Genomic DNA, 12,176 nt, shown 5'->3' on the forward strand with positions numbered 1-12,176 from the left:
AACTTCTGCACATTTGTGTTTGTAGAACTTTTTAAAAAGATAAAGAAAATCTGTTTTATCACCATCTTACTGTCAACTTTGTAGTGGCATTTTCTGAAAGACTAGAGGTTTAAGGAATACACACAAAGTGCAGAGTATCATCAACAAACCTATCAATTCGGACGCCTACATGAACACTATTACTGGTGTACAAATCTTTGAACAGATGTTGTGCGTGTGCCATACATTACTATCCCTTCCCCTTCCCCACCCCTCCAGATTGCTACTTGCATTCCACATGATAGTTGCATTCCAGCTCGAGATTCTGGAGTGGACGATCGTGTGTGCATGAGCTGTGCTTGCCTCCGTCTTTGTGTGTGTGTGTGTGTGTGTGTGTGTGTGTGTGTGTGTGTGTGTGTGTGTGTGTGTGTGTGTGTGTGTGTGCGTGTGTGTGTGTGGTGTGTGTATCAATCTGTCTTTTTCTACATTGCTGATATCCATAAATGGAGTTCCCATTGTATGAAATAGAAATCTTTTATATTTCATTGTGGCCCTCAGGACATTCCTATCAGTATCGTCTAACTCCCAAAACTCTTTTACGTTTGCATGTTGACCTTCCTTCATGCCTATCAAAAACAAAATGCCCAATAGAGCCATAATTTCACGTCTATATGTAACTTTACAATCACTTGTATGCTTGTAGTATGTTCCACATTTGTCAATACATTTGTTAGTATGGGATACAGTCATATTAGTTTCAAAAAGCTTGAAACAGGCATCAGTTCATTGAAAATATTGTTTGAACAGCTTTTGAGACAGGGTGAATCTTTTATAATACTTTTAGCTTCTAGTTTGCTATCCAATTTTGTGAGTTTGTCTTTTTCTAAGAAAATCTCAATTTCTAAACTTCTATCTTCCTCACTCCCACTGTCGTCTTCCTGTTTGGAATTAGCAGATAAAGTGAAAGTGAAAGTGGCACACACGATCAAAATTGTCAGAAGGAAATAAGTATAACACGAATGGGTGCACGGTATACAAAGTGCCACACTCCCATTTTCCTTGTGAAACAATGCTCTTAGTCGAGGAGGAAGGGTAGAGGGAAGGAAAGGGCTGGGCAAGGGGGGGCGGGGGGGGGGGGGGGGGGAGAGTAAATAAATACCAAGAGCTGAATCATCACAGGACTCTGGTAGTGCTACAGCACTCCAAAATTCTGCACTGGAGTACTCAATACCCTAGCGCACCCGTTAGAAGGTTAACAATCTTAAAGATTAATCTTGAGATTTTCCATGTCCAATGCAAACTCATCATCATATGGATCCACGCAACATGTGTTCAATAAATAAATAACCAGTACCCTCAACCAACAACCATAGACAGCACACATTATCTGACCGGACATTAATATGGGTGTGTCCACTCTCCACATTTATGACAGCTTGAGCACTGCTGAAGACACGTTCAGTGAGGTGTCTGGACCAATACCTCCACTGACATTAATTCCTTCTCAAGAGCAGAAACCAGAGATGGTAGTGATGTTAGGTGCTGGGGTCTGGAGCAAAGTTGAGTTCTAGCTCATCCCAGAGTGCTCTATTGGGTTTATTTCAGGAGTGTTACTTTCCACAAACCATTGCCTCACAGATGCAGCTTTACAACAGGGTGCATTGTCATGGCGATACAATCACCGTCTCCGAGTTGTTCCTCTACTGTACACGGCACACAATGCTCTAGAATGTGTTCTTATCCTTCTGTATTTAGCATCCTTAAGCACAAGAAAGGGACTACACCACAACCACTGCCACATCCTAACATCACCTCCTCCATACTTCACTGTTGTCTCTGCACATGACATGTGTTAACATTCTCCAGGCATTAGCCAAAGCCAAACCCTTCCACTAGATTGCCACAGTGTATAGCGTGATTCATCACTCCAAATCATTCATTTCAAGCCATCCACTGTCTAGTGGCATCGCTCCTTATACCACCTCAGGCACTGCTCGGCACTAACAATAGTAATGTGTGGCTTATGAGGAGCTGCTCAGACACTGTACTCCACTGTGCTACCTGACTGCTGGCAGCAGTTCGGAACTCACAAGTGATTTCTCCCTCTCATTTCACATGACTGCTTACAGCCAGCCTTTGTGCTGCTTGACAGTCCCTGTCTGTCAATACATGAGGTCTACCTGGTCTCTGCTTACCTTGCGTTTCCACTTCAGAATCACACACAAATTGGCTTAAGCAATTTTATAAGGGTTGAAATTTCCCAGATCGATTTTTTACTTGGCTGACATCCAATAACTAGTCCATGTTCGAAGTCACTGAACCTGTCCTGACTGACCCATTCTACTGTCACTGCCTTACTGCTCCTCTGCCTACAACACAATACTCCGTCTGCTTTTATACTGGCGGGTCCACCTAATGTGACATCTAGTGGTCAATCCCACATTACATAGGGACACACTGATACTTTTCGCCTGTTAGTGTACACTGCAGGTGATAATGACTGACACACATTTACTACACTAGAACACATTGCAGCAAAGCTTCAGGGCACACTTGCAGGTGTAGAGTATTTCATTTCAGTAACTGCACCTAAGTACCTGAAGTAACTGAGAGAAGAGAAGGGAAAAACTGGTCTTATGTTTATATGAAATTTGTTGGGTGGAAACAGTATGTGACTGAATCATTTGGGAAGAATGTATTAGCTGTTATTTAGTAACTTTTTCCATCAAATTCAGTACAAAGTGTGCCAAAGAAATAAATAATTATTACGTAAAATGACAGCAGAACATTAGTGTTAAACGCCCCACAAGGGAAAATCTCAGCAGTCACGCCTACCAACTTATGTAAACAGTGGAAAACATAAACTGGCATGGCTGTAAGCAATTTGAATGTGTCACCTCATTCGATTTGTGATGAACTAATGTATACAGCAACTAAGACAGGCTACCCCAAATATATACAGAACAAGTAAATGTATTGAAGTGCAGTTTTCCCTATGTTATAGCAGACTATGTAGCCAATTTTACAATGTGCGCCAGTAACTTTTTACATTTGTGGCTATCAAGTTGTGGTACTGACATGCACATTTTCAAATGAAACTCTTTTCTGTGGAGCTGGAAAGAGGCTGCAAAGAACACTCAAACATCACAGCATGTGTGGAATTTGTAAAAATATAAGAGCATCACTAACCAATATCCTGTCGGAGAAGGGATCCTAAATGTCTGCCTTACTTTATTAAATTCAACCAAACCCAGGTACAATTCAGATATGTGTATGTGTATGTGTGTTTTACTATGATCGTAATAGTAAGGCCTCAAAATATTCACTTTGAACATTGATACACGCTACAATGCACTTCCAGGCATAAAATATTCCAGGTTCGATTTCATGTGGGCTGAGCAGAGACCCAAAGTAATGGCATTTTCTGGCTTTGGGAATCAGTTTTTCCATGCAGACCTCTTGTTTTCATCCTTATCAAAAATAAAAATCCACATTTTAAGTCGGTTGAGCACACAGGCCATTCTGTGTGTAAAGTATGTCAGAGTCACAAATCTCCAGATGTTCTGTCAAGATCTCTAATTACAAGGGGCATTCAATACATAATGCAGCACATTCCAATACAGCGTATTATTCCCAACTCTTTTGGCTATAAATGTCACAATCTTAAACCACCTTACTGAGACGACCCATACGCTGCATAGTACCACTCTAATGGTTGATTTCAGAGTCACTGTCTTGCTGCATCAATAACTTCACCATCACCCGTGTACTACTTCCCGCAGATTGCTTCCATCACTGGGCCAAACAGATGGAAGCGGATGGTGAGATATCTGGTCTGTAGCATGGATGAAGAAAAACAGTGCAATGGAGTTTTGTGAGCTGCTCTCAGCTGTACTGAGATGTGCAAGGCCTTACATTTTCGTGGAAAAGGGGCAGTGTGTTTGCATTTTTGTGGTGATGAACACACTGAAGTCATTTTTTCCAGTTTTTTGTGGGCAGCACAATACACTTTAGACATGGTGTGGCACCACTCCATGGACTGACACTTTGTTTCCGGTTCAAAGTGATGAATCCACACTTCACAGCCTCAGTAACATGCGAGCAATTCTGCACAGATGGTCCTTCGTTGTTGTTTACGGTCTTGTGTTAGGCAGCAAGAAACTCAGCAGCCACAAACCTTTGAGTACCCGACTGGTGGACAAATGTGTCAGCACTACCAACAGAGATGTCCGGTAGAGCAGTGACGTGTCTGACTGTGATCTGTCAATCACGCTGAATGAGAGTGTCTGCGTGTTCCAACATTGCAGCAGTCACAGTTGCGTTCAGCTGGCCAGGACACGGGAGATCAGACAGTTCTGAGTGATCTCGTTGCGATGATGACAAACGCCTCGCCGTGCTTTTGTTCACTGCCACATTTCCGTAGACATTCTGCAAGCATCTATGAATATCTGCAATGCTATGGTTCTCTATCAAAAGAAACTCAATGACAGCTCACTCAAGCAATTCCAGTTCTTCCGACCAAATGGGCTGAGAGAAAGAATGTGTTGCATTACTTATGGAATGTCGCTCATTCACGTGTGGAAAGAGCGAGACATCTATCATATTGGTACTACATGGATAGCCTTATGTGACAGCAGATCTGTTCAGCATATATAGCAGTCTTCCTGTTGCGTGTCTGTGACTTGACTCTCCTCTGCATGGGGAGTAGCAATCCTCCCTCTTCATAATACTGCCATTAGAAACTACAGATACTTGAGGCTATTGGATTCCCACCACGAAAGCAGGGACCAATGTCATGATTCTTGTAAACCTGCACCAGATATTGACAGACCAATGTGGTCTTTAATATGTTTCCCTTGACAAGTGTACAAAAGATTGGTTTGGTCTCAATATGTAAAAAAATATTTCATCCATAAACACTACCAAGTCACTTTGCAGTTTTTGTACTCTGTTCAATTTTGAAAGCTTGTCAAAAGCCATTGGTAGAGCAAAATATGGAGGATGAAATGGGTTTGCACAATTTGCAACACACACCTCTGGCTGATCCTACTTGCCCATTCCAAGCTGCTTCACAGTGCCATGTGGATAACATGTTACTGCTGCGACAATGTTAGTTGCATTTATCTCATCAGTTATTCTTCTTGCTTCTTTGAAACTTCATACAATGTTTGAAAGGGCTGATTCTACATCTACATCCATACTCCGCAAGCCACCTGACGGTGTGTGGCGGAGGGTACCCTGAGTACCTCTATCGGTTCTCCCTTCTATTCCAGTCTCGTATTGTACGTGGAAAGAAGGATTGTCGGTATGCTTCTGTGTGGGCTCTAATCTCTCTGATTTTATCCTCATGGTCTCTTCACGAGATATACGTAGGACGGAGCAATATACTGCTCAAGTCTCCAGTGAAGGTATGTTGTCGAAACTTCAACAAAAGCCCGTACCAAGCTACTGAGCGTCTCTCCTGCAGAGTCTTCCTCTGGAGTTTATCTACATCTCCGTAACGCTTTCGCGATTACTAAATGATCCTGTAACGAAGTGCACTCCTCTCCATTGGATCTTCTCTATCTCTTCTTTCAACCCTATCTGGTACGGATCCCACATTGCTGAGCAGTATTCAAGCAGTGAGGAACAAGTGTACTGTTACCTACTTCCTTTGTTTTCGGATTGCATTTCCTTAGGATTCTTCCAGTGAATCTCAGGCTGGCATCTGCTTTACTATCGACCAACTTTATATGATCATTCCATTTTAAATCATTCCTAATGCTTACTCCCAGATAATTTATGGAATTAACTGCTTCCAGTTGCTGACCTGCTATATTGTAGCTAAATGATAAGGGGCTGATTGTGAGAGTTTGGTACAATAAGTATACTTTCCTGGAAACAATAGCTACGCTGCACCAACAACTTGGTGATGTTTGCCAAAAATGAAAACCATACACCCTTTCCTGACTGACATATTCATTGTGAGTCACAAAATAGCTTCTCAAGTTGCTACAACAAGAAAGCACAGCCTGACGGGCTTCAAGCACACAGATGAACTGTAGTTAATCACACATTTGATTACATTTGGTATAGTAGGGTAGACATTATGGGACATATTCTTCTGACAGCGGGACAGCTTGCAACTATTTGATCCAGTTTCACATGTCATGTCCCTGATGTCTTCGTCCAAAGATTCTTTCAATGCTGCAGAAAAAACTACACAGTCCATTTACAAAAACAGTTGGTCTCATAAAAAGGCAGACATAATTTTTTCAAATAACTTTTGTACGTCACAAAATTCACCACACTTTCCACATAATTTAGCAAAAACTGCAGCTTGATAAGTTTACTAGTTATGCATTTTGCTTAGCTGCCTCACCCTATACTGTGTTAACTCCTGAGATTGGCCAGCTGACATCAGTACTATGACAAGTTCTCCTGTAATTCATGCAAACAGTGCTGTCCTCATGCTGAAGATGTATCAGTGTCATATATGGCCATAATTAATACATTAGAAACATACTGAAGTATTTAAAAAGAGCTTGTAGCTAACCATTTGCACTATCCACTGTGCGGGATAAGAACTGGGCTGAATTATGTTCAGAATTTTTCTCATGTGCACTAGGGGTGCAAAAGTCTGTGTCCTCACCAGCTATAAATGACAGAATGTGTTTACAATTAAAGTTGCTACCTTTTTAATGGCGAGTATATGACACAAAATATGTTATTTGTAGGTAGATGATATCCTCTACTCTCTCAAATATTTGTTATATATTTAATTATTTCTTTGAGCACTCTTTGAACAGCACTATATCACAACAGCTAATTCATTACAATTACAGGACAATATGTCAGAACTGTTGCCACCTTACACCACCAACCTGTTCAGGAAGTCACTCTGGCAAATTTATTAATGCACAACTTCCTGTGAGGAAGTTCTGTGATCATACAGAACACCAGATTTCTACATGTGTGGTTACAAGGGGCGAGTTCCTCCACATCTACAGAGAAACTGCATAAGTGATAGATAATGTGGTCCACAAACTTTCTGGTATCATCAATGTTTTTTTTTTTTTTCCATTTACATCTTTATGACAAATAAATGTCATCAAAATAAACAGACAGCTTAGGTTAATGTAAAACAAAAATATACATATGGTCTTATCGTTCCAGTGGTTTACATCACGGTATCTGTCTTAATGTCACAATTTTAGAAAATTTAAATACAGGAACAGAATAAATGAAATTTTTTTCCCTGTTATTTCTTGTACATTTTTACATTACATCACTCACTTTTAATGACTGTATCTCCCTTGCATTTACTTTTATAAAACTGTGAGTGTTTCACATAAGGCACTACATACTTCATGAATTATTTGGGAAACAGATGTGGTTGATATATCACATAGATATTTGAGCTAAGAAATGCAGGGTTAGAGCTAGCCTCTCTTCTACTGATTTGGACCATCAATAATTTGTGTCCATCGGTTCAATTGCAGGTAGAAGAAGGTGAAAATTGTCCACCGACATGTGGGTGAAGTTTTGGAATAAATCAAGTGATGGTTGCAGCTGCAAATCACTAATCAGAGCCCAACACCACATCTTTCATGCCTGTGCAAAAATTCAGACACTAATATTTTTCTGTGTCTATGCCATTTTGCTTCCACGTCCACCAGTGTGCTCGTTATACACAATAAACCTAGTTGTATGTTCCTTTTCTTTATCAAGCTGTGCTAAATATAGGTTAAGCATATTTATAGGAGCAATGTTTTAGGACCAAAACACGTTGAATGCTTTTTCTTCCGTTTATTCTAGTGCAAACGCGTATTCGCAGGTACAAGTCAATGAAGGTATGTGAAAGCAAACCCCGTGTGTATTGCTTGTGACTGTGCATTCACTCGTGTGTAAAGGTGGGCTTTACATGGTGACCCATGGGCCTGCATTTCAAATTAGGCCCTCGTTTGTTACGAGCGATACCTACATCTGCAGCAAATGACAACCAAGTAATTCCACTTGTTATTAGTCCTCTCCTACTTTCCAGCATTTTCTACCTTGTAACATTCCTTAAAATGTAATAACTAGACAAACCTTCGTCCACGCTGCTGGTTCATCTTTGCTCTAGGGGCTACACCATCCACAGCTAGGAAGAATAGTTTCTTTGGTTTGATCATACGAAACAATACCTAGAACAACACAAAAACAAAATTAATTAAAATAAATTCAATATAAAAACACATTATTATCTGAAGCAGTACACACTTTTTTTTCGTAATGGTAAGGTAGTATTCTTTTCGACTAAAAACATTTCAATACAACATTCATATGTTCTGCAATGAAAAGTGGGTTGTTTTCTTATTCAAAAAGCAAACTGATGCTATAGCTGTACGTGCGGTACTGGTTAGCAACACAGCCCTGAGAATTTTATGAGACAGCCATTCACCTCCTTGTGCCACAATGGGACAAGTGTCTCAACAGCAAGGGTCAATACTTCTAACATACAAGTAGTGGTTTCTGTAATTATGCCTTTGGCTAATTTCTTTTTGAACGACCCTTATACAAGTAGGAGAGGAACTGCACGATTGCATGCAACATAACGTCTCTTTTTTTCCCCCGATGTAGAAATTTGAAGGGAGGAAGGGCGATGGGGCGAGTGTCAGCCAATCTGATGAGAAAAAAAAGTGTTAAAATCCAAGTACATTACACAATCTGTTTTTTTTTCTTTTTTCACTAATGTCACAACTGTTATGGCACTGGTGACTTACCACTTGCTAAATTGGTCAAAAAGTGAGAAATATATTAAAAAAAAAAAAAAAAAAATTAGGCACTATAGCAACCCACATTTTGTACCTACTTTATATGTTCCAAATTTTCACTAAACTATACGTATCACGTATTAAATCTGACACCCTGGTAGCCATGTTATGTGTTTCAGTGGAAATATTGACACACATCATAACCTGCACTCATGTTACATGCAACACCATAGGGGAACGCCTTTCTTTAATTTCCAGTCTATGGTATTTTTGTGAGAAGTAACATTAACCTCTTGTCAGTATCAGGCTGAATGTCAATTTTGACTACATTTAACACATTGTGGAGTTTGTCAGCTCCATACATCACTCATCGGGAACCAAACGCCCTGAAGCCATTTCTCTTCTGGTTGGATTATATCAGCAAGATGAAGCTTAGTATTCTACACTGCAATGCTATCTGTTACGGCTGCAACTTCCTTCTATACTGAATGTAAGTAGACGATGGAAGCATAAAAGTATCTTTACAGCTGGATATACTTCCAAAAAATGAGGTGAGATGTTATTAAACTTCTTGCCATTAGTAAGTCTAGGCATTACAACAAGAATAAACATTCTGCCTGATAAGTTGTAACATTTCCAGTAAAAGATAAATAAAAATTCTCTGCTACAATGTACTACTACAATATCCACAACTGATGTAACACTTAATAGTTTCTCAAAAACTCACTCTGGAGAATCAACTACCTTCTCGATGTGGCCTATATTGTCAACAAGAAGCTACCATGCAAAAATTCTGTGAAAATACTGAACTTTCTGGTAGCACTCAGCTGATTTGTCTCACGACATCATCAAAAAGGCACATTCATCGAAACCAGCTAGCATAAAATATGCACCGTAACAATAATTTCAGTTATTTTTATGAAATCACATTTGTTGGTTTTGGTTGGTTGGGTAATTAAAGGGACCAGCTTACTAGGTTATCAGTCCCTTTTTCCTTGAACAGACAGGTCTACACGAGTGTAGACCAGAGATGGCCTAGCTTCCAAGACCCAGGGGAAGAAAATTTCCACGGTCTACCAATGGTCAACAAAGGCTAGACAAGGGACACAAAAGAAGAAGAAGAAGAAGAATATATAGGAAGAAAGGTAGACAAGGTGCCCTACCTAGAGAGCACTCAGAATCACCTAAAAACAGAATACACCCCCACCACTTACCAGAGGTGCCCCACTCAGAAACTGCCTAGGAAAGACTAGCAACACAGATTGGGCAAGAGAAGCACAGATAAACATAAGACAAACAAGTTGAACAGACCACAGGAGAGGGGGGAGGGGGGGGAGGGGAGGGGGAGAGGGGGGGAGGAAGAGGAAAAGGTGGCAACAGAGTGTTCTGCCAACCCCTCAATGGGTTAATAGGTAAAGTAGCTCTCCCTTAGAGTAAGTGGTAAAAGCCTCCTTCACGAATAAAATGTAAAACTAAGTTAGCCACTGAGGCATCGCCTCCTAACACCAAGAGCAGTGTGTCAGGGAGATCGAGTGTACACCACAGGGCAGCTAGGTTAGGACAGTCTAGCAGAATGTGGACCACCATCAAACAGGAACCACAACAACAGTACCATTGGTACTCGCAATTAAGGAGATGACCAAGAGTCAGCCACGCATGGATGATGCAGAGCCGGCAGAGTCATTGTGAGATGCCTGCATAGGGGATCCCAATAGCTTCACAGTCTCTTTTATCACCCATAGTTCGTTTGGTGAAGTCAGAATGACCATTCCATATCCAGAACTGTAAAACATGATGGGGTAATAACGATCAGAGGTCTGTTTCTGGAAATACCAATCTCAAGAGTCGGCTTAGTGGTAGCCTATTTGGTGAAGTTATCAGCGAGTTCATTTCCTGTGATCTCAATGTGGCTCAAGATCCAGACGAAGGTCACTGGGCATCCACACTGTTCAAGGGCATATGAGGAATCCTGGATAGCCAAGACCAAAGGATGGCAAGGGTAACACTGGTCAAGAGCTTGCAAACTGCTCAAAGATTCACTGCGGCTGACAAAGGACTCACCGGTGGAGGAACGAGTATGATCAAAAGCATGAGAGATGGCAACCATCTCCACAGTGAAAACACTACAGCCTTCCAGCAAGGAGCTCAGTTCAGTACGTACAGCATGAGTGTATGCGTGGCCCACATGATCAGCAACCATGGAGCCATCAGTGTAGACTACTTCTGAAACCCAGGATGCACCACGGATGGAGAAAAGTTAGTAGTGGTGGTGGTGGGGGGGGGGGGGGGGGGGCCTTGGGCTGAACTGAGTCTTTGAGACCCTGTGATAGGTCAAGACAAAGCTGTGGCCAAGGAATGCACCATGGAGGTGTACTTGGGTGGGCCTGGAGGATGTGTTGTAGAGGAATCAACTGGTATACAGAGAGGGAGGGCCCCATGTGGATTGCAATCATAATCCCCGAGCTGGATTGCTATTGTGGGAGATGGATTTCCATGTTTGGAAAGAGGAGATGGTAGTTCAGATGCTTACAGAATGTGTATAGCATACTTGACAGGCTTTTGTTGTTGCCTGATCGACAATTGAGGGACCGCGACCTCCACGAGTAAGTTGTTCACAGGGATAGTTCGAAAGGCTCCTGTCACAAGTCGAACCCCACGGTGGTGTATCAGACCCATTATCTGCAATGCAGAGGGTGATGCTGAACCAAATGCCAGACTCTAACAATCAAGTCAGAACTGTATCAGGGCTTTGTAAAGCTGCAGAAGGGTAGTGCAATCTGCACCCCATCTGGTGTTACTCAGGCAGCGAAATGTATTAAGGTGCAGCCAGCACTTTCGCTTAAGCTGGTGAAAATGGAGAATCAACATCAACCAGACATCGAAGACCAGTCATAAAAAGCAATAAGTCTCGACCACACTGAGAAGTTGGTCATCAAAGTAAAGTTTAGGTTGTGGGTGAGTGGTATGATGTTGACGGAACTGCATGGCACAATTCTTGGTGACTGAAAACTGAAAGCCTTGAGTGAGGGGCCATGGCTGCACCTTTCATACGACACCTTTCAGTTGATGTTCAGTGATATCCACACTAAAGGAGCAATAGTAGAGGCAAAAGTCATCAGTATATAAGGAGAGTAATGCTGAGGACCCCACAACAGCTGCTAAACTATTGTTGGCTACTAGAAAGAGAGCGACACTCAGTAAAGAGCCCTATGGGCCTCATTCTCTTGGATATGGGAGAGGGCGCTACTGTGGGAAGCACCAACTCGAACCCAGAAAGTACAGTGTGATAAGAAGTCCTGGATGTCAGACTCTAGATTATCAGTAGTTGAACAGCCTGGGACGGAGCCAGAAAACCTTGGGGTTCAAGGAGTCAACACAGTCGCTGGCTCATAAGCTGTGCAAGCAACTTGCAGAGAACACTGGTGTGGCTAATTTGGCCATAACAGTTCACCTATAGAGAGT

General features: G+C 41.7%; 1 protein-coding gene across 1 annotated transcript in view; it reads right to left on the minus strand.

Annotated features, from left to right (window-relative positions):
• LOC126293418 (5'-3' exoribonuclease 1) overlaps nt 1-12,176 on the minus strand; it is a 188,113-nt gene that overhangs the window by 173,714 nt on the left and 2,223 nt on the right. Inside the window, exon 3 of the mRNA XM_049986642.1 lies at nt 8,050-8,144. Coding sequence (XP_049842599.1) covers nt 8,050-8,144 — 95 coding nt within the window. The remainder of the gene's footprint in view (nt 1-8,049; nt 8,145-12,176) is intronic.

Source organism: Schistocerca gregaria, chromosome 10 (assembly GCF_023897955.1).
Source record: "Schistocerca gregaria isolate iqSchGreg1 chromosome 10, iqSchGreg1.2, whole genome shotgun sequence".
NCBI classification, from domain to species: Eukaryota; Metazoa; Arthropoda; class Insecta; order Orthoptera; family Acrididae; genus Schistocerca; species Schistocerca gregaria.